Source organism: Colobus angolensis, unplaced genomic scaffold (assembly GCF_000951035.1).
Source record: "Colobus angolensis palliatus isolate OR3802 unplaced genomic scaffold, Cang.pa_1.0 Scaffold532, whole genome shotgun sequence".
NCBI lineage: Eukaryota > Metazoa > Chordata > Mammalia > Primates > Cercopithecidae > Colobus > Colobus angolensis.
The window spans coordinates 1,225,505-1,248,644 of NW_012118844.1; the positions used below are offsets into that span (position 1 = coordinate 1,225,505).

General features: G+C 37.9%; 1 protein-coding gene across 2 annotated transcripts in view; it reads right to left on the reverse strand.

Annotated features, from left to right (window-relative positions):
- Positions 1–22,597, reverse strand: part of F9 (coagulation factor IX) — a 32,336-nt gene extending 9,739 nt beyond the window's left edge. The window contains exons 1-6 of one of the 2 annotated variants that reach the window (XM_011961040.1): positions 22,490–22,597; positions 15,825–15,988; positions 15,612–15,636; positions 11,801–11,914; positions 4,535–4,663; positions 1,746–1,948 (exon numbers count right to left, since the gene is read on the reverse strand). In XM_011961040.1, coding sequence (XP_011816430.1) covers positions 1,746–1,948; positions 4,535–4,663; positions 11,801–11,914; positions 15,612–15,636; positions 15,825–15,988; positions 22,490–22,577 — 723 coding nt within the window. In that variant the 5' untranslated portion in view covers positions 22,578–22,597. The remainder of the gene's footprint in view (positions 1–1,745; positions 1,949–4,534; positions 4,664–11,800; positions 11,915–15,611; positions 15,637–15,824; positions 15,989–22,489) is intronic. The other variant, XM_011961041.1, reaches the window with a different exon arrangement.
- Between the last annotated feature and the right edge of the window lie 543 nt (positions 22,598–23,140).

Sequence of the window (23,140 nt, forward strand, 5' to 3'; positions counted from 1 at the left end):
TACCTACTGCCCCATCCCCAGGTATATGTGTAATACCTTACATCCATTATGTTGGAAAATGGCAGGCATTCTCAAGAATCCTGGATAGATACACAGCTAGTCCCAGAAAAATTCCAGTGCTGTTAAAACTGAGGACATTTACCTGATTCTGGCTTAAATTGTTACCAGTTTGATCATTGCAGTCTTTAAAGTTATCAGTCTCTAATGGCAGAGATTCAAACCTCAGTAGAGAAATCCGTGAAATTACTACCAAATCATGACTGTGGCAACTAGGGAGTTTTAAGTTAGACTAAACTATTATAAGTGCTATCCAATAGAAATTTCCGCAGTAATACCATGTTCTATCTCCACTTGCACTCTGCAATACAGTAGTTAGTAGCCGCATGTGGCTGTTGTGCACTTAAAATTTGGCAGGTGCAATTGAGGAACTGAATTTTTAATTTCACTTAATTGTAGTTAATTTAAATTTAAATAGCCATATGTGGCTAGTGGTTACCTATTGGACAGCACAACTTTATATAAGGACCATCCTGGCTTCCTGCCTAGGGAGGGGGGCCAAAGAGGTGGATTATTCCTTCTCACAGATGGAATCTCTTAGGCTTTAGCTGTAGGCTAAGTTACAGCCCAGATTTTGCTACAAATGTAGCTCGTGGTTGTTAAATGAAAAATGTGCATAGGTAATTCTACATATGTAGGTTGTTTGCAGACCACACTTGGAGAAATGTCTGCAGAGCACACTGGAAGGACTAGGTACAACAAGTCCATTATTTGGTGTTTTGAACCCTGGCTTCTGTAACAAGTTCATTTCCTTTGGGCCAGTGTTTTTTGAGATAGGGTCTTACTCTGTCACCCAGGCTGAAGTGCTGTGGTGTGATCACGATTGACTGCAGCCTCACTTTCCAGGATCAGGTGATTCTCCCACCTCAGCCTCCTGAATAGCTGGGAGCACAGGTGGGAGTCATCACACCTACCTAATTTTTACTTTTTTTTTTTTTTTTTTAATAGAGATGGAGTTTCGCCATGTTGCCCAGGCTGGTCTCAAACTCCTGGGCTTAAGCGATTCTCCCGTCTCAGTCTCCCAAATTGCTGGGATTACTGGCAGGAGCCACTGCACCTGGCCTAGTTTTCAAACTATAAAGTGCATCAAAATCACCTGTAGTGCTTGTTTGCACACAGATTGCTGGGCCCCACCCCCTAGATATTCTGATTTGGTAGGTCTAGGGTGGGGTAGGAGAATTTGCATTTCCATGTTCCCAGGTGATTCTGATGCTACCATGAGAACTATAGCTGTAGACCAAGACACTCTCTCATGCCGTTTCTTGGAACCTAGTTCTTGCCTTAATCCTTCCTCCTTGAGTCCCTTTCTTTATCCCCTTTTAAATAATCCAATTTTTCTTGGCCTAAAGACTTTCCAACTCTGACCAGTTTTTGCAAGGGCTGAGGCCGAACTAGTACCCTGTGACCTTTCTTCCAGACTTTCATGTTGTTGACCATTTGCCTGTCTGGAATCATGCTATGCATTTCCTTAATGCCAAATCCTTCCTGACCTGTATAGTAGCTGATTTGGGCCTCTCTTTCACCAGCTGCTCATCTCTGGAGGCTTTCTCACATTGGTTAGTGCTGAAACTTGCCTAAATACTTCTCACATACCAATAGGGCTGTCTAGTAAAATAATCTCAGTCTCCCACTTGGCCTGTGTCTTGCCAGCTGAGTTCCAGTTTTGACACACCATCAGTATAAAGTACCTGCCAAGGGAATTGACCTGGTTTGGCATCTTCTCCACCAACAACCCGAGTGAAGTCATTAAATGATTGGGTGCTTTGAGTGATGTTATCCAAAATGGTTTCAGCTTCAGTAGAATTTACATATTCCACATCAGGAAAAACAGTCTCAGCACGGGTGAACTTAGAAGTTTGTGAAACAGAAACTCTTCCACATGGAAATGGCACTAGAAAAACAGAAGAAAAATTAGTAATCTGATATTTCTCATTGGCAAATGGAACATGTATTACAAAAATTGAGATTGAGGCCCATCCTTGTCACTTCTGAGAAGCAGGCCTATCAGTATTTAAAAAAATCTAATCAGTGAATAGAATCTCAAGCTAAAAGGTTGATTGCATTATTTTCATGGACAGTTTTCAAATCCTTCATGAAAAGAACACTTGGCTCTGGAATTCATCATCTTTATGGAAATAGAATAGGTGTTCCAGAATCAAATTTGGTAAGACTTTCATAGAGTCTAATGACTTTCTGTTTAGTTTCTTTACTAAAAAGTCTTACTCCCAGTTGCCATCCCTGAATGGAAGTCTGATGATTGATGCTTTGTAACTTTAACTTTCCAATTTGGTAAATGGGACTTCTGCTGCTTATTAAGAAGGTTTCTTTTGCAGACTAAAATGCCTTCTAGATTCCAAGGTGCATTTTACGTATTTTCTGGGGCGAGATCATTGTGATTCAATTACCTGGGTTTCAAATATTAGCCAAAGAGATTGCTAATATAGTTATCACAGTCATATTCACCAGGACTTGCCCACCATTTTTCCTTGGGTTCGCTTATTTTCTGAAGAAAAATAATGTATTGATACACTGGGGACTACCGGAATGGGAATTTGTAGTCAAACAAAGTCACTTGAGATTTCATTTTCATTTCTCACTTTCCTTCAAGCCACATTCCTTGTAACAGACATTTCTATAGCAACCAGCTGCGACAAAGTATCTTGAAGACAGCAAGTGGTTGAGAAACCAGGAAATTAGTTCAAAATACTTATGTATAAATGTACACGATCAACAATGGCTACAGAAAAGGGACCATTATCGTTGAAAAGGCAGAAAAGCTTATTTTAAGTTTGGCCTACTTGTTCTGCTAAAGCTAAGGCTGTATTCAAATATAACACTTAATAGTTGGAGGTGGTTCTCAATTCTGTTTCTCTTTTATAGCTTAGAAGAGCTTGTAAGGGTTTAGCTACTATGCCTGCCATCTGTCTATACTGGAAGTTAGGTTTTTAAGGTTAAAATACACACACAGACACACACCCACACACATATTCATGCTCCTCTCAAGGTAGACTAGCTTTGAGACAGCATATGTGAAGAACCAGGCAGAAGGACAAGTGGGCAGGCCCCGTAAGCCTTAGAGATTCTCCATTTTAGTTGCAGGATATATATTCCTGCCTTCTGGTTTGTTGGGAATAGGCCTCCAAATCTGGCCATAAACTGGCCCCAAAACTGGCCATAAACAAAATCTCTGCAGCACTGTGACATGCTCGTGATGGCCTTGACGCCCACGCTGGAAGGTTGTGGGTTTACCAGAATGACAGCAAGGAACACCTGGCCCAGCCAGGGCGGAAAACTACTTAAAGGTGTTCTTAAACCACAAACAATAGCATGAGTGATCTGTGCCTTAAAGACATGTTTCTGCTGCAGATAACTAGCCAGACCCATCCCTTTATTTTGGCCCATCCCTTTATTTCCCATAAGGAATAGTTTTAGTAAGTCTTATGACCAACTTGCTGTCGATAAATATGCGGGTAAATCTCTGTTCGGGGCTCGCAGCTCTGAAGGCTGTGAGACCCCTGATTTCCCACTCCATACTCTGTTTCTGTGTGTGTGTCTTTAATTCCTCTAGTGCCACTGGGTTAGGGTCTCCCCGACCGAGCTGGTCTCGGCACTGGTTCTTTCTTTAGTTTCCTCTGCCTGGTATAGTGCTGAGATAGGTACTGGAACCAGTTACAGAGAAATGGTGCACGATTTAATGTACCAATTTAATAAGATATTAGGCTTTAGAAATGCAAAAGAAATTATATCTAGTTTGCTTCAAAAAAAGCCCCTCATTTATCAAATATAATTGAGCCTGAAGAGCCTAAATTTTTCAAAAAATAAAAGTGTCTACTGCTTTCATCTTTAGATAAGAGCCATATGAACATGGAGTGGAGATGCTCTGTATACACTAATCAGCTGTTAAAATGGAGGCATGGTTGATATGACTGGGAAACATTGCTTTGTTCACAGCCATATAGATTGTGCTGACCAGCCTAGCAGAACTTAAAACAGTTCATTGCCAGAATCATTCTGACACCAAGTGTGTAAACTCAGCTTCAGACCCAACAATAAAAAATAACTTTCTCAGAGTAAACTAGCCAGCCCAGATGGAATCATGCTTCAAACTTACCGTCCTTGTACTAGAAGCCTATCACTCAATTATTTGTATATATTTTATCATATAGTATTACTACATTGATTTGACTTGAATTACAAATATATATGCAGAAATCACACAAATTAATTGCTTTGTGATATAAATGTTAGAGAAAAAGTTGGACAAATTGGACACAGAAAAGAATTCAGGTTGTAGATGATTACATAGTTTAAAATATGATGCAATCTAGAAAATTAATTGGTCTAATTCAAGCTACTGATCTTTTCTGTGATTTCAAAAGGAAGCAGATTCAAGTAGGAATTAAAATTATGTAGGTTTGTTAAAATGTTGAAGGTTCAGATACAGATTTTCTTTGAAAAATCTTATTTGGATTATGACCTGCTGGTTCACAAGACTTCTGGTTTTCTGCAAGTCGATATCCCTCGGTACAGGAGCAAACCACCTTGTTATCAGCAGTATTTTTACAAAACTGCTTGCATCTGCCATTCTTAATGTTACATGTTACATCTAAAAGAAGCAAAATAGACAGTAACAGCATAATTTAACATGCATTTCTAAAAAGTACATGGAAATATTGACTCATGTATGGGTCAAATATACGTTGGGGGCATTCATGTTGCCCCCAACGTACATTGGGGAGAGAAATTTTGGAGCCTTGAACTAAGAGTGGAAAGAAAGGTAAAATAAACTTCTCAATAAGGTATAAAAATGGTGGTAGCACTATAATGGATTGGTTTAAAACTAACTGTTTGGATATTCTACTTTCACTAAATCATGGACTACAGGTTTAAAAACCCTATTTATTAATGTAACATATATTCAAAAAATACACAAAATTTTAGTATAAGTTTTCACAAAGTAAATGAGCCTGTTTAAACACTAAACTGACCAATACATAGCACATTATCAATACCCGAAGATGCCCCCTCCCAATCATTCTACCCTTTTTCCTTTTTATAGGTTACCATTACCTGGACTTCTAACACAGTAAACAGTTCTTGCCAGCTCTTGAACCATAAACAGAAGTTCACAATATGTACTCATCTGTGTCTTTCATTTAACATTTTGTCTATGAGATTAATCCATGTTTTGCATAGCAGTATACATTGCTGTGTAGTATTCCATTGTATTACTATTACAGCTTTTATTTATTCATTCTACTGTTAATGGATATTTGGTTTGTTTCCAGTTTCTGGCTGTTATGTATAATACTGTAATGAACATTCTTGTATATATCTTTTGGTGACATAAACATGCCTTTTTACTGGCTTATAATTATGAGTGAAATTACTGGATCAGATGTTCAGATCTAGTAGATACTGCCAAGCAGTTTTCTAAAATGATTGTACGAACTTAAATTCCCACCATCACTGTGTGGGGTTCAGTTATTACGTATCTGTATTGCAGATATCTTGTCTCAGTCTGTGACTGGTCTTTTCAGTCGAAGTAGTGACTTTTGCTGAACAGGAGTTCTTAGTTTTAATATAGTCCAGTTTATCAATCTTTTCCTTTATGGTGATCACTTTTTGTATTTTAAGAAACTTTTACTTTCTGCAAGTTATGAATATAGAATGTTATTGTTTTATACTTCATGCCATATGAATATCTAATTGACCTATCACTTTTTATTGAAAACCAGCAATTCCCTTCTCTGCTGCACTGGCACCTCTATCATAAATCAAGCCTCTATATAAGTACAGGTGTGCTTCTGAGCACTCTATTGTATTTCACTCATCTATTTGTCTATCCTTGTGTCAGTAGCACACTGTCTTAATAAATGTAACTTGATAATAAGTCTTGACATCTAGTAGTATAAGTAGTACAAATTTATTCTTCCTCAAAACTGTCTTGGCTATACTTGGGTCTTTGCATTTCTGTATGCATTTTAGAATTAGCTTATGAATCCTGCCCAACCTCCCCCCACCAAAAAAAGCCTGCTGGGCACTTTGGTATTGCATTGAATCCATTAGTAAATATTTGATATGTTTACTATATTGTATCCTTTAATTGATGAACATTGCCTATTCATTCATTTATTTAGGTTTGCCTTAATTTTTCTCAATAGTGTCTCATTTTTTATGTAGAGTTCTTGCACATCTTTCTCACATTTATTACTAAGCATCTAATTTTTAATGCTATTATAAAATCATTTTTGAATCATTGCTGGTATATAGACGTGCAATTGATATTTGTATGTTGACTCTGTATCCAGTAACCTTTCTATACTTATTTGTTTATTTTAATTGTTTAGATGCTTTGGGTTTTCTATAGGTACAAGCATTTTTTCTGAAAGTTACAGTTTTACTATTTTTTTCAGTGAACACAAAGAGCAACAGCAATTCCATAATCTCATGTAGATACTGCCTTTCTGAATTGAAGTGTAATTTCTATTGCTTAGTTATTCTAGAAATTGCTTGGTGTCCCTAGCTAGACTGTTTAACAGGTTACCTATAAAAGTAAAACCTGGAAGTCTTTAGAAATTACAGTGTTAGAATAGCAGACATGGAATCAACCTAAATGCCCATCAATGGCAGACTGGATAAAGAAAATGTGGTTCATATATACCATGGAATATTATGCAGCCATAGAAAAGAACGAGATTATGTCTTTTGTGGGAATATGAATGGAGCTGGAGGCTATCCTCCTTAGCAAACTAGCATAGGAACAAAAATCAAATACTGCATGTTCTCACTTGTAAGTGGGAGCTAAGTGATAAGAACTTATAAACACAAAGAAGGAAACAGCAGATACTGGGGTCTACTTGACAGGGGAGAGTGGGATGAGGGAGAGGAGCAGAAAAGATCACTGTTGGGTACTGAGCTTAATATCTGCGTCATGTAATAATATGTACAACAAACCCCTGTGACACATGTTTATCTATGTAACCTTCACATGTACCCCAAACCTAAAATAAAACATTTTTAAAAAAAGAAATTATAGCGTTAGGAAGTCCATTAGGGCCAAAAAGCAACTTGAAGCTGGCTGAGGTGGTTACATATCAAACATAAGAGAATGAAATAGGGCCCTGTATGGTAACTGAAGACCAAAGACCAATATGTCATTAGTGCTAAGCATTCCAGTGGCCCACATTTTCTTTACTCTCCTATGCAATTCCCCTTATTAATAAAAAATATCTCTTGTCTTTTGAAATGATTTTCCTCTTGGATTCTATTTTGTCTGATATTAAGATTGCTTTCCTAGTTTCTTTTTGTTAGTTTTTAACTGATAGTTCTTTTCACATCCCTTCATTTTAGCCTCCCAGTGTAATTTTATTTTAGGTATCACTTTTCTTAACAGTATACAATTAAATTTTTAACTCCAAACTGAAAGTTGTCATTATTAATAGATTAGTTTAACCCCAATTCACAATAATTGTGTGTCCTGATATATTTGGCTTATTCCTGCCATCTTGTTTTGTATTTTCTAATTACTGTGCTTTCCCTTTGTTTCTCCAATAACAGGAAGTAGCATGTTTCAGGACTTGTTAGCTTAGACCTGCTGAATTAAGAAAAATGGGCTCTGCTCTTGAGCCTCTTTCTGTTTCTAGAGCAGCACAGGAATATAAACAATGTAAGACACCTTTCCCCTTATGTACATGTTTGACAACAGTAAAACTTTCAATAGAAATCCTCAGTGGTCAGTGCAATCATAACATGGAAAGTTTGAAAATGAGTGACTGCATTAGATACCTCCTATGCACCACCTTCATTCTTCTCAGCTTCACCTGTGTCTTTTTCCAGCATGGTGGTGATTAGCTCTGGGTGGATTTCAACCGACCTCCTATGGGTGTATCCTTGAATTGCCTTGGCTCACAGCTGCACTGTCTTTTGCCTTGAAGCTTCCCTGTTAATGCTGAGGCATGGATGCCATATGACCCTTTCGGTACCCAAGCATATCCAACTAAGAAATGTGAGGGAATTAATTCCCCATAAGTCGAACTTCTAACCAATGAGAGACAGATACTGACAAATTCTTTCACCTCTTCTTCCCACTCAGGTGGACTAATCTGAGACCAATTTGACTTATTGGAGACAGTCCCAGGAAGTTAAGCAATCAATTGCAATTAGATACGAGTAGTTTGATAACTCATCCTCTTGTTGGCTTTCTTTTCCTTTCTGCCTCACTCTTCAGTGCCTTTCTCTTGCCCCCTGGGATTGCACATGTTCATAAATAAGCTTGTGACTTTTTTTTTCTGGGGGAACACATGCTAACAGAGTGACTGTATGGTTTTGGAGAATGTGAATTTTTGAGCGACGAATCTAAACTTTTAAACTCTATTTTACATATGCTAGCTTAGCCAAATGTAATAATTAGCTCTTAGTCCTTACTGATACTTCAGGAAATAAAGGGAGGCAAATCAGCTGTTGCCAGTGGGGGACAAAGGAACCAGCTGGAGCTTTAACCTTTACTATCAATAATCCACTAAGGGCATGATCCAAAAAGATGGCACTTGGTCCAATTAATTAATTAATTAATTGATTTAAAGGCCTTTCTCCTCACTAACAGTGGTAATATCCCTGGATCTTTTTTTGTTACCAGCTGTCATTTTGTTGCTACGAAGCAATGCTAAAGTGTTCAGCCAAATCAAACATTACCTGTAGAAAGTGTTCCGTCAATATGAGATTGTGATAAATTACGAAAGGTGCAGCTCGGTTTGTCCAGGGCATGCACAATGGGAATGAATAAACTCTGTGTTTTCTCAATTGTGATTCTGTGTCATTGGCTAAGAAGTAACCAGAACTCTGTATCATTATCCACATTTGTCATTGCCCTTTAGGGCCCAGTACATTGCTGCTGCTGTTGATCTTTGGCTTGTTTTGTGCAGGAGGTGGGAAATATTGCTTCCTAATCAGCAATCTTTTGCCCTCAGCTAAAAGGCTGAAGATTCCAGAAATAAAATAATGGCACAAGGAATTCCAGGGGAGAGTTCCATAGAGCAGGGCCTAAGGAACAGTTAGAATGGGACTCATTTATCAATTACTGAGCATTTATACGTCAGGCACTGTGGTAGGTATGGACTCTCTCTGGTCCTGAAGGGGGTCTCAGTGCCTAGAATCTCTTTTTGAAGAACATCTCAAAGCATCTGTTTTTCTCCCTCCATGTTAACACGAACACTTTCTAATTCCCTTCATGCCTACTACAAATGTTAGTATGTTCTGCTTTATTTTATTCTGCCTTTATATTTCCTGATATATCCACTGGTATGACAACCAAAGCTTGGACAAAAGATGTTTTATTTAACAAGTTTACCACAAAATATGCTGTGCTTCAGCTAAACTCAACATAGTTCCTTTTGTCACTCCTCAGAAATATGTAGTAAATAAGACAGCAGTGTCTGTGACATGCTGGAAAAGTGAAAAAAGTGTTTACATGCTTGTGATTTTTTTCTTTCCATTCTGCTTTATTCTGGGAAAATGCCTCTGTTACTCTTTAGAAGAGACAGGAATGACCAAATTCTTACAGACCTTCATTTATCTGAGAGATATTTGGATTTGATGTACAGCTGGGAACATCATACAGAGGTCTTTATTCTAACCTAAGGGACCCAATAGCCAATTAATATTCTTTAACTAGAAAGCATGCCCTGAATGTTTACACCTCTCTCTCGCAGTGAAGGGACTGATGAACAAGGGAAAAAGATAACAAAAAAAACTTACTGATGAAAATCTCCTTTCTTTTTTTCAAGACCACATACGACAAAAGACTTGGGGCCGAGATGCCCCCACAAACTCTGCTATCTAGTAGCTGTTGAAATTAGTCTTTAATTGGAAGCAACAAACTGAAATGGTAATTTGTTTATGCTTTTGCTGTTGCTTTCCTCTATTGTCTGAGATAAAGAACAATTTGTGGGAATTCTCATTTTGTTTGTGAGCTAACTGCGCTGGAAATATTTTTCTAAAACTTGATCAGATTGGTGGGTCAGATCAATATACCTTAGAGGCCAGGAGTGATGATGGCTGCAGTACAACTGCACAGCCCTGACCAAACCAAAATGTGGGAACATGAGAGTATCCAAGTTGTGTCAGTTGTAGACTTAGCATTTTTGCCGTGTGGAACATAGCCACACATGTAGTAAACTCTGTTGTAAAAGTTTTGTGCTTCTATTTACATTCCTCAGGGTTATTCCCTTCCTCCTTTTAAAGCATCTTTATATTTAAACTAGGTAAAGATATTTATGTTTTCAATTGTAGTTTACCACAATGTGCCCTTCAGTTGTAACTGAGACTAATTGAGTTACTCATTCCCTCAGCTCCAACGGTTATATTATTTAAGCTGATAATGAGTAACTACTCCAAGGATTTCTAGAGGTTTCCACAATAGCAAGATCAAGTTTATCCAGGTAAATCTGAATTTCAAATTATAACCTTTCGGATGAAAGTAGCACTTCAGAGATGTTGAATCAATCAACACACTCTCAAGAAAGGTAACCCAGGCATTAGTTTGTCCCTACAATGGAAACCTAAGGGAATGGGAGTCCAAGCCAGGTGTGCAAGTTCATTCAGTCTTTTCTTTCTTTACAAATGTCTTTGCCCTGTCACCTTTTCCTTTTCTTACCTTCTAAGAAATTTTCGAGCCCAAAGGAAGATGGTCAATGAATTTCTTTTTAGTACTGAAAGGATTTCTGAACAACGTTACAGGTGACTTTTTTCCTATCTCAATAGGACAAGTGTAGCTGCTACATTTCATTTCATTTCATGCCTTTTTCATCTATCAGGTGGATTGCTATAATGCCTTAATAGAGTCCTGCTAATTTTCTACTCTTTATCCTTAGTCATGTAGCCTGTGGTGTTAAATTCTTCCTTAGGATTGCATCTCTATTCTTCTGGAGTATCAGAGTAGAAAGTGAATTCCTCATTAGCACTGTGTGCATTTCACAATCACAGTACCCATAATATTGCATCTGGAGGTAATAAACAAGTGGGTAAAGGACACTGGAGTTTACTGCTCCAATTACTGAAACCTCGGAAAATGAAACAGTCTAGGCTTTGAGAAGAAGAGGTACACAAGGATTCTAAGGTTGCTATGTAACACTTTTGATGTAATCAATATTGTCAAATTCAGGAATGAGCTTTGAATTTTGTCAACAAATTTAGCATTTGAAGTGGTTTGTACATGTGGAGAATTCCTATTATATGGGATAATTGGCCAGTCATACTCCAGTTCTGCACTTAATTGACTTTCACTACCTACGTTGATAGCAATTTAGTCATGATTTCAATTTTCTGGGTTCAGTTTTCTCTGAGTTTTAAATATAGTAGTTAGAAGCATGGGTTTTGGTCACACTGAAGTTTAAGTCCTGTCTAAACCATTTATGCCTCTGTCACTTTTGGCTGTTGGAATTGCAGTTTTCTCATCTGCATAGAATGGGGATAATGATAACACTAACCACATATAATTGTATTAAGGATGAATAAGTGAGTGGAACATCGTTATCACTTAATATTAGTTACCAAACATTGTTATTGATTTTAATATAGCTTCTCCAACTCATATCCTGAAAACCATAACTACAAATGAAATGTTTATGAGTGTTGAAAGTACATTTTTAAGAAACATTATGATACACAAATATTGCATTTTCCAGTTTCAACTTGTTTCAGAGGGAAACTTTGAACCATGAGTAGTCAAAAAATAGTTACTTACCTAATTCACAGTTCTTTCCTTCAAATCCAAATGGACACCAACATTCATAGGAATTAATGCCATCCTTGCAACTGCCACCATTTAAACATGGATTGGACTCACACTGATCTCCATCTTTGAGATAGGTTAAGAAATTGAATTGGCACATAAACTGCTTAGAATGCCCAGTCCTCCCCTGTAGATACCCACTGGGATGGGAGTCTGATTTTAGGGTCAGAGCAAAACTGCTGACCTGGAAGCCAGCTGCCTATAGGCATATGATGCTCCTGTCTTCCTGAGTTTCTAAAAGCCACCCAAACAAAGATCCTTAGGCTGACACTGTCCTAGGAAAGTGCCCTGAGGAAGGCATGTACATAGTTTATGCAATGCAAGGGAAGATGGAGAAGGACATTTTTGTATAGAAATGTACTATATCAGAACAGGGTGAGGATTTTCAATCTTTCCTTATAGAATGATGGCAGAGTTAATTCCAAGTCAAATTTAATTGCTTCAACAAATATTATCTCTATGTCACACAAGGCTCTATTGCAGGTCTTGTAGAGCAAACTGAGCTAGATAATATATGGTGTTTCCACTTTAGGAACTGACAGCCTAGGCATGGAGCAAATGAATCTACTTTCTTGTATTGTCACTTAACTTTGATGTATCATATGCAGTAATGGTTCAAGACAATAGAAAAGATGTCAGAAGCATCTGTTACTGCTTAAAGATAGTCTATGTTCTATAAATTAGGTTTCAAATGGTCTAGGTAATGTGAGAGACAGCATTCGATATATCATACAGAATTTAAAAAGATTCCACAGTGTGCTTTACTTATGTATGCATTGGTTATGTTTTCATTCTGCCTTTCTTGAAGTTTCTACATTTACTGTGTACTTGAAAGTCTTTGAAGATACTGATGGTAAGAAAACAGGAGGAAGGAATAGGCGAAAGGAGAAAAGTCAGAATGAGAAGGGAACCTTTAAGTCTGGTTTCTTAGTGCCCTGCCTTAACCCACACTTCTAAAGGAGCTTCGGGAGAGAATGATGAATAGAACCAGAAAGGAGGTGGTAGGCACTTTGAACGAGAAAAATATCCCTGAAGAAAAAAATGGGAGCTTGATCTGTAAGACTCAATATATGAGAAACAAAGGAGTAAGAGATAAATATAACAATAAGAATCAAAGAATGAGGGAAAAGGGGGAAACTGAGAAATTTCTAATTATCAGTCATATTTTAGAGCAAATCTCCTTGATATGTGGTGTGTAGATTCCTGCCTGTTCTCCCTCTTCTCTGTCAGAAGTGTGTATCCAGGTTCTGTTGACTAAGAGACCAATATCCCTTTATCATAAATAGTCCCTCCCTGGAAAATTTGCTTGCTGTAAAAATTAGACCTTGTCCCCTTTACCCCTAGATCTGATATACTTTTGCACAGATACTCCAATTTGTTCCAATTCTATGAAACAAAATCTGTTATCTGGTTTATTATTATTGATGTTCAGAACTGGCCTAAAAATGAGCTACATTTGCCCTTTATATTATAGACCAACAAATGTGAATTATTCAGGATGTTTTACTGAAAGGGTCTGGGCTTTCAGCCAGCTAGCTACACAGGAACTCATTTGCCGAGACATGTCGTTAAAATGAGTGTCATTTTATCCCACATTTGGTTCTCCTTTGGGTTCTTGTCTGTGTGTACTTTGGGTTCAGGCAAAGCCATAGACAGTTGGGGTCAAATACAACAAGAGACAAGACCTTACCAAGTGAGAGATTCCTGTTTAAGACTACCAGGTTCCTGTTTAATGAGTAACTGCATTTAGATTTGAAGTCCATGAGGTGTAATAGTGAAAACAAGGGGTTGAGCAGTAGAGAATTTGGCTTCTCTTCTGGGCTTCATGACTCTCCAACTAGGTGACCTTTGGCAGTTCTTTTAACTTCCCTAAGCTTCAATTTACTCTCCTGTAAAATGGAGTTAATAATGCTTTGGTCACAAGGATGGTGTGAGGGTTAAATGTGATAGGCCTTTTGTAAACTGGAAAGTCCTTGACAGATGCTAGTAATGTGGTTCTACAATCATTCTTCTTCAACCAGGCTCTTTATGTGGTGAGTTGATGGTACAGAATAGCACAGCAGTGAGGAGCCTGGGTTTCTACTATGTGCGAGAAGAAACATAGGCTAATTTTGTAGTGGTTAGGAATCTCAACTGCAAGCGAAAAGAGGCAGGGAGTTTGTTTCTTTTTTGTTCTTGTTTTTGTTGTTCTATTTTTTGGTTGACGAAGCAGTAGTGAAAGAATAATGCCCTCTATGTTTTCCAGGTAGCTATACTTGTGGTATAGCAAACAGCATACCTATGTGACCCAAAAGGCAAGGGCCCAACTTTAAAATACGATCCTGGGGGTGAGGAGTGAGCAATGAAGGGATTGTAGGAGTTTAATAGTCAGGAATTTTTTGGTGGGGAAAATAGTCATGAATTTACTTTTAGAAATAAATCATGTGATTCAAAGTTCTAAATTCTGCAGGAATGGAGATTACAAAGACCTATTTGGACTAACTTTAGGGGGCACCTCAGTAGAAGTTGGCATGGTAGTATTCATTTCTAAGATCAAGAATAGTTAGATAAAACAATGTAACAGAGTCAACTATTTTTCTCTCATGATTTAAAAACAAAAGTGGAGGAATTATGAGTTACCAGAGTAAAAGAGTGTCCAGTAATGTCTCCGGAACATAAACTGTAGGAAATAGAATTGAATTTCCAATTGATGGAAGTTGGTGAATTTGATATCTGGATTAATTTCTTTTTATGTATGCAGATAGTCCTAGGGAAGTCAATCTTTGAAACTTACCCTTCCTCAAAATCCTACTGCTGAATTTTAAGTTATTGTAGTTTTAAAAATAGTTGTCATTAAAGTTTTGAGTTTTCCTTCTTTTGGTCAATTAATTTGATAAATATTTACTGAATACTTCTTTTCCAGATACTGTTCTAGGTGCTAGGAATATATCAATAAACAAAACAATTGAATATTCCTGCTAACATGAAACTTGCATTTTAGTGGAGTAGGAAAAAATAAATGATAAATAGTATGAATAAGAAATTATATGATACATTAGATGGTGAAAAGCTCTGTTAAAAAATAGAGTGGGGTACCATACAGGTGTCTAGAGTGGTAAGGCTACTGGGGCAGGTTGAAGTATTAATAGATGGTGAAGGTAGGCCTCATTAAGATGGTAACATTTGGGCAAAGATCTGAAGGAGGTGAGGGAGCCAGCCCACGGGAAGTTGGGAACAGCCAGATAAGAGAAACAGCCAGATAAAGCCTCTAAAGTGGGAGCATTCCTAGAGTGTGCAAGAAGTGGCAGGAAGGTCAGGGTGGCTGGAGCCCAGTGTGCAAGGAGAGAAGTAGCAGAGGAGGCAAAAAGGGTAATGGGGAGGGTGGGGAAGGCCAATCATGGAGGGGTTTGGAGGCCATGATAATGAGGAGGACTTTGAAGCTATAAACATTTAAGTCAATCAGCATTCTCTGATTTTACTGAGGAATGCAAACTTTCATCAGGTCCTAAGACACAATCATTTCAGTCTCTTCCTTCCACCTTCCTGGGGTGGAACAATGTTCTTTGTGAAGACGTAGGGAGGATTAAACTTATTTACCAGCAATAGTTCCCACACTGGCATAACCCTGTAGTATATCACCATTCAATTTGGGTTAGAGGGTTGGACTGATCTTTCTGGGTCCTTTTGACAAAGTTTAATATATTGTCTATTTATGCAGAGAAAAAAACCCACATAATTCTCAAATGTTTCATATACTAGCTAGAGGATAAAATGAATTGCTTACCAACATACTGCTTCCAAAATTCAGTCTATAAAGAATAAAAGAAGACAAATTAATGGTAATATTTAAAGTGTTTTGATATTGATTCCCTATCTTTTATAACATTTATAATATGTAAATATATATGGATGCTTTAAAATGTTAAAGAGGAGTGTCTTTTTAAAGATTTTCTATTCTATGCTCTGCATCTGAAGGGTATTATGTGGAAATACTCACTGTTTTTTCAGTGTTTTCAAAAACTTCTCGTGCTTCTTCAAAATTACACTTTTCTTCCATACATTCTCTCTCAAGGTTCCCTCGAACAAACTCTTCCAATTTACCTGAATTATACCTCTTAGGCCGATTCAGAATTTTGTTGGCATTTTCATGATCAAGAAAAACTGAAATGTAAAAGAGTAATTCTTTAGTGTTAGCAAAAAAGAAAACATCATGAAAATTTTACATCTCTTAAGAAAGACTTTGTTTTTAATACAAATAATCCCAAAACCAATTTCTCTTTAGGGCATGGAGCCAAAATCTGTGATGTTCCCACAGTACTGTATACACATGGAGATTTAGGAATTAAAATTCAATTTTACTTTTAGTCAGGAGAGTTCCAGTAATAAAAGGTCAGATTTCTAATCGTATTTGAATTTACTTTGGATGAAAAAGAAAGTTCTCAAATGAGCAGTTAACTTCACACTTTGTCATCACTTGAAAATAGCTCATTGCGGATCCTTGCAAGGTGATCCATCACCCTGGCTGGGCTGTTTTCAGAATATGGTTGCCCAAATGACTTTGAACAAATGTCTCCTGAAGAACAGAAGCCTAATTATGGTCCAGCTGCAAATGTGACCCCAATGTCTGTCACTAGATGTTAAAGAAAAACCACTGCATTAATTTGAAAAAGCAATTTCAGATCAACAGCACTGTTGGTTGGCAAGTGTTATAGGAATTGCAGTGATCTGAACATCTCTCCAGAATTCAGGATGTGGTTTTTTAAGCTACATCTACCTACTCTGCAGAGACACTCCTGAACTCTGGAGGACTGATGTCTCTATCTGAATTATCTGTCTTCTTCCCTCCCTCCTTCCTCTCTCCTCTGTCTCTCTTTCTCTCTCTCTCTCTGTATATGTGTGTGTGTATATATATATATACACACACATATATATCATATATATATATGATAATCATTTGTTGCATAATGACATTTGGTCAATGATGACATTATATGACAGTGGTCCCATAAGGTTATAATGGGGATTGCAGTGATCTGAACATCTCTCTAGAATTCAGGGTGTGGTTTTTTTAAGCTACATCTACGTAGTCTGTAGAGACACTCCTGAACCCTTTAGGATTGATGTCTCTATCTGAATTATCTTTCTCCTTCCCTCCCTCCTTCCTCTCTCCTCTGTCTCTCTTTCTCTCTCTCTCTGTCTGTATATGTATGTGTGTGTGTGTGTGTATATATATATACACACACACGTGTGTACATGTGTATACATGTATATGTGTATATCCATGTATACATATATACACACATATATCATATATATGATAATCATTTGTTGCATAATGACATAAATATATATACATGTATACATGTATATATACACACATATATATCATATATATCATATATATATGATAATCATTTGTTGCATAATGACATTTGGTCAATGATGACATTATATGACAGTGGTCCCATAAGGTTATTATACTGTATTTTCACTGTGCCTTTTCTATGTTTAGATCTACAGATACCACTGTTGCTGTTGCCTGCAGTGTTCAGTACAGTCACATGCTGTACAGGTTTGCATCCTAGGAGCCTAGGAGCAATAGGCCACATAAATATAAACTGGGTATGTAGTAAGCTATACCATTTAGGTTTAGACAAGTACACTCTATTATGTTCGCACAATGATGAAATTGCTTAATGACACATTTCTCAGAATATATCCCCATTGTTAAGAAATGCATGGCTGTATACACACACACGTGTTTGTGTGTTTTCATGTATATGCATATATGTGTGTGTATGTATAAAATTAATAACAGGGACTCAAGAAGTTGCTGGAGTTCTTTTCTTCAAGGGTCTAGCAATATATCTGATACCATCTCAAGAGGACCAAGGGCTTATAAGATGAACTTTCCAGGGTATTTGGGACTACTTCCTGATTAACTCCAAAAAGGAAGAGAAAGGAAAGTAAAAAGGAAAGGAAAGCAACGGAGATGAACTAAACTTTCTTCCCTTATTTTCATTGCAGCTGTTCACTCTATGGACTGTTCTAGTCCCTTGACATCCCTGCTTTTCCCTGCTCTTCAAGTTCCTTTTGGGCTCACTTTTTGTCTTTGAATTTAGCCTAGACTTTTTCTCTTCAAATTTTTTTTTTTTTTTGAGACAGAGTCTTGCTCTGTCACCCAGGCTGGAGTGCAGTGGTGCGATCTCAGCTCACTGCAACCTCCATCTCCCAGATTCAAGCTATTCTCCTGCCTCAGCCTCCTGAGTAGCTGGGATTACAGGTGCCCACCACCATGCCCAGCTAATTTTTGTATTTTCAGTAGAGACAGGGTTTCACCATTTCACTATGTTGGCCAGGCTGGTGTCAAACTCCTGACCTCAAGTGATCTGCCTGCCTGGGCCTCTCAAAGTGCAGAGATTACAGGTGTGAGCCACCATGCCAGGCCTCTCTTCAACTCTTCATTTGCCAAATTTCTCAGTTTCCTTCACTTCTTTGCAATGCTGTGCCTATCCTGCAATCCTAGACCCTAAATCTGAGCAGCCATCTGCCTTCATCCTTCTCTTCCCAGACAGCCGAGGACTATGAAGGAAAAAATCACCAAACTGCAGATGGATGCCACCAGATATTGATGCCTCACAGCCTCCACCCACCTCCCTGCTCAGCAACTCATTTATTTGGCCCTGGACACTCCTAAATAGCATCCATACCTGCATCCATTTACAGTTGTTCCTCAGTATCCATGGAAAATTGGTGGCAAGACCCCCTGCAAATATCAAGATCTGTGGGTGCTCACGTCTCTGATATAAAAATGGCTTACTATTTGCATATAATCCAAACACATCCTCCTTTATACTTTAAATCATCTCTAGGTTTCTTGTAATACCTAATACAATGTAAATGCTATGTAAATAGTTGTTATGCTGTATTGTTTAGGGAATAATGAAAGATAAAAAAGTCTGTACACGTTCAGTAGAGATGCAACCATCCCTTTTTTTCTTGAATATTTTTGATCTGCAGTTAGTTGAATCTGTGGCTATGGAACTCACAGGGAGAACTGACTGTACAGTGAGGTTGAGTGAAAAAACAGACTTTAAAATCAGATCAGGCAGAAATAGGTTTTAATCAAGTATCTGCCTCCTCTAGACCTGTGACCTTGGACAAGTCACGTAAGCTCTGAACCTTAACTTTGTCAAATGTAAAATAGGTTTAACAGTAGTATAATAAGAAAATCTACCTCACAGGTGTTGACAGGATCAGTGAGACAATATGCTGGTTATCTCTTTTTCTCCCTACTCCTTTCATGTTGGCCCTACTTTCTTCCGTTTTAAATTTCTTAATTCTCTTTAGCTCTTTAATAACTTTTGTGTAGCTCTTTTCCTTCCTTAATCACATTTATATAATGAAATGACTATTGTCACGATCCGAAATGACCTAAAGAATAATTTTGAGTTTGTGTATTTACTGGCTGCTCTAAATAATTTCTAATTGTTGATCTCTCCCTTTTTAGGAAACTCTTTTTATAATAATCACTCTATTCTGGTTCCCCTCTTTGCTGTAACTCCTGTTATCCATCCAGCACTTGAATTGATTAACTCCTGTTCCTCTCCATGTCCCTTAGAAGTCCAAGGTTCTCCCAGGCTCCAGCCTCAGCTTTTTCCTTTTTCACTTTATACATACTTGCCAGCGCTGGGACAAGAGTGAACTAAACAAGGCATGTAGGGCACAATATTTAAGAGGTCCCCACTTCTCGGGGTGTACAAGTATATTTATGCCCTACAGGCCTTGCTTACCACACCCTAGTCCGGCCCTGACCCTGTTAACAAAATTTACTGAGCATATAACCACTACTGCCAGGCACTGTACTAGGCATCACAGTATCCATGCTCACTCTCTAGATGCCCACACACATGGCTGTAACTACTGTTTACAGAACACTGAGTTCCAAATACTCATCTATAGTCAGATATGTCTCCTGAATTTCAGATTATCTTTCCAACTCCCTAACTGATTATCATAATGTAGCCAGTAATAGCTGATGTATATGTAATGCTTCTGCTGTGTTGGACACTGTGCTCAGTAACTTTGCATCCATTATCTCACTTCAACCTCACAAAAGTCCCATGAGATAGGCACTATCATCTTATTTTTATAAATGAAGAAAACTGAGATTCATAGAGGCTAAGGGCTTTGCCCAAGGTAACATACTAAAACATCAGACCCAGGATTCAGACTCTGGCAGTCAGACTAAAGAGCCAGTTCTCCTAGACATTATGCTGTGGCCCATAATCACATCAAACACAAAATGCCCAAGACTCTAGCCATTTCCCCTCCCATACCCAGATGGTTAAGTCATACCACTTCTACTTCCTTAATATCATTTAAGCTCCCCTCTTTTTTTGTACAGGTACTGTTCAGGTTCCAGCCTTTATGTCTCCTGTAGATAATTGCAACAGTCTCAAGACTGCTCTCTCCTAGTCTGGGTACGGCCTCCCTCCCCAGATATCATTTCATTAGAGTGTTGCCAGACTGGGCATCCTAAATCAGCCATCAGTCGTACTCCTTATGTTTATACTTTGGTACCTCCATATTGCATTTTATTGCCCAGTCTCCTTAGGTTAACGCCTTCATTATCTGATGACCAGCTCTGCCTAGTTTACCTGCCTCACTTGTCATACTCCATATGGAACCATACAAAACTCCTGAAATACCTCACGTTCTTGCAGATCTGAGTCTTTGCACATGAATGATCCTCTTTGCATAAAATGCCCTTATATCAGACATTTAAAGAGACAGAACACCTCATCTCTTTAGACCCAGATGAAAATATTTTCTCTCTATCAAGTGTGTCCCCATTTAATATGTTCTTTTCTCTATGATCCCTTGGTAACTGGTGCACATTTTATCACATTATGTTGAAACTTCTCACCTGGCCTCATGGTGCTTTAGATCAAAGAGGGAGTCTTGTTTGTCCCCATACCCCTAATACCCTGACACAGTACCTGGCACCGTAGTTGTAACTCAGTAATATCTGAATGAACGAAGGACATCTTTGATGCATACACTTTACAAAACTAAACTGGTTTTACAGAACTGTTTTAATTTCAAAATTCCAAACTGTTGCAATAATACCTAAAGGCAGCAGCCATGAAAATGCAGCATCTCAGCAAATCACTCACAGAAACTCCTTTTAGAAGCCAATGAGAGTTTTAATAGCGGAAGAGAGTGCTGCATTAATACTGTCCATCCTTAGAAAAATTTGCCTGGCCCCCTCCTCAAGGGCTTCTTATCTCTGGCTACAATGGCTGCAGAATCACATTCCCTTTCTCCTTAATATTGTCTGGGGATCATATATTTAACTTCCCTTCAGGTTTATCTCTAGTCATTATTTCCCTTGCTCCAAAAGCCTGGTTCATCTTTATTCTTATGTATCCTTTCCCCAGCATCTGAAGTCTTCAAGGGGGCGGAAGCCCTCTACCTTGATCATCTCACCACTTCTATAGAAGAAAGGGTTTGGATCCTTTGTCCTCCCAGATGTCACACTAATGAGATATGTCTAATGACCTTGCTTTATGTCCTGCTTTGTGAGTTTTCCAACAAATTTTCTTTATCCCTTGACTTTACTCACTTTGCTAGTTTAACCTCTGTATTTTTTAAATCAGCATTTCAGCATTTCAGTCTGATTTCACAGCTGACATCATGTCTGGAGTGGGAACCACAGGACCAGTCAGCTTTCTGGGGGTGCTTAGGGTTGGCACCCCTGATCTTGGTACTGTCAGCTACTAGATTTGATTCTAGAAGGTTGACAAGTAAGTGTGATAAATGCTTCCTGTGAGAACATGCTGTTTGTCCAAATGGGATAATTTCTTCCCCATATGCCTTCCTCTGGGGAATATATAAGTCACTGTAGTCGTGAAAAAACAAAGTGATGTATGTTGCATTAGCTAACTTCCTACTCTTCATGTCAATTCTTAGACTTGCTTTTCTCCTCTAGGGAACTCAACTGAGTATTGTCTTTCCCCAAATATCAACTCCAAGATGTTTTACATAGAGACAAAATGATTTTTTCCTAATCCATGAAAAGTTTTGGTGATAACTAACAGCTTGCTAATGAAAGGTTAATCTTTATGCTTTAGCTAAAACTTTAAATTGAAGATATATAATTTAAAAAATTAGAGACACACCTCATTACATACTTCTAAAACCTTGAAATGTCATGTATCTTAAAATCAGACTTTTTGTGTAAATAAGACCATTGTGCTTTTGTTTCCTATTTTGATTTCAAAGTGGTAAGTCCAAACAAAAAATAGTGTGGTTAATTTTTTCACTGTATTCTGCTATTTCTTTGTTTTCCCACTTTAGATTTTTTTAAACCAAGGAGATGAATGTTTTCTAACAGGAATTACATGACCAAATCATAAACTGAACAGTGTTTGTTAAACATAAATGCATCATAAGCATTGTCGATCTGTTTAGTTTTAAAAATGAAGAAGAAAACCTAGCTAACAAAGAACCAGTACTTACCAACCTGCATGCTGGCTGCTAGACTCTTCAATATTGCTGTCAAATCATGTAATCAAAATTTAGTGAAGAAGACAGCATCAGATATTTCTATATCTAAAAGGCAAGCATACTCAATGTATTTTAAAAAAGGAAACAAACCTGTACATTCAGCACTGAGTAGATATCCTAAAAGGCAGATGGTGATGAGGCCTGGTGATTCTGCCATGATCATGTTCACACGCTGCATAACCTTTGCTAGCTGATTGTGCAAGTGGTAAGGTCGATTAGTTGTACCAAAGTACAAGCTGAGCTGTATTTACTTCTGGGAAATAATGTCCATCTCCCTCAATGGGTCTTTGGACTATTTCCAGTGGCCTCTTGGGACAAGTGAAGAGACTGGGCAGTGGTCATTATCAAATTTCGCCTCTGACTTTGTGGGCTTCTGCCACTGTGGCTGATTTGAGGCTGAAACAGGAAGTGACACATCTTCAGAATGGAGATAGGCATAGTGGCTACATTTACTGGGGCAGCACAATTCATCAGTGGGACACGTCTTATCTTTGTAAGAGAGCACTGATGTTTGCCAGAATGGCTGTACCACTTTACAGTTCCATCAGCAACCTATGAGTGGTCCAGTTAGTTTATTTGATTTTTTTTTTTTTACTGTCAGATTCTTAAGGTTGTTTATATATTCTAGATATGAGTCCTTTCATAGATATGTGGATTACATATATCGTCTCCAGCCTGTAGCTTGTCTTTTGTTCCCTTAATTAAGTCTTTCACAGAGCAGAATTTTTTAGTTTTGATGTA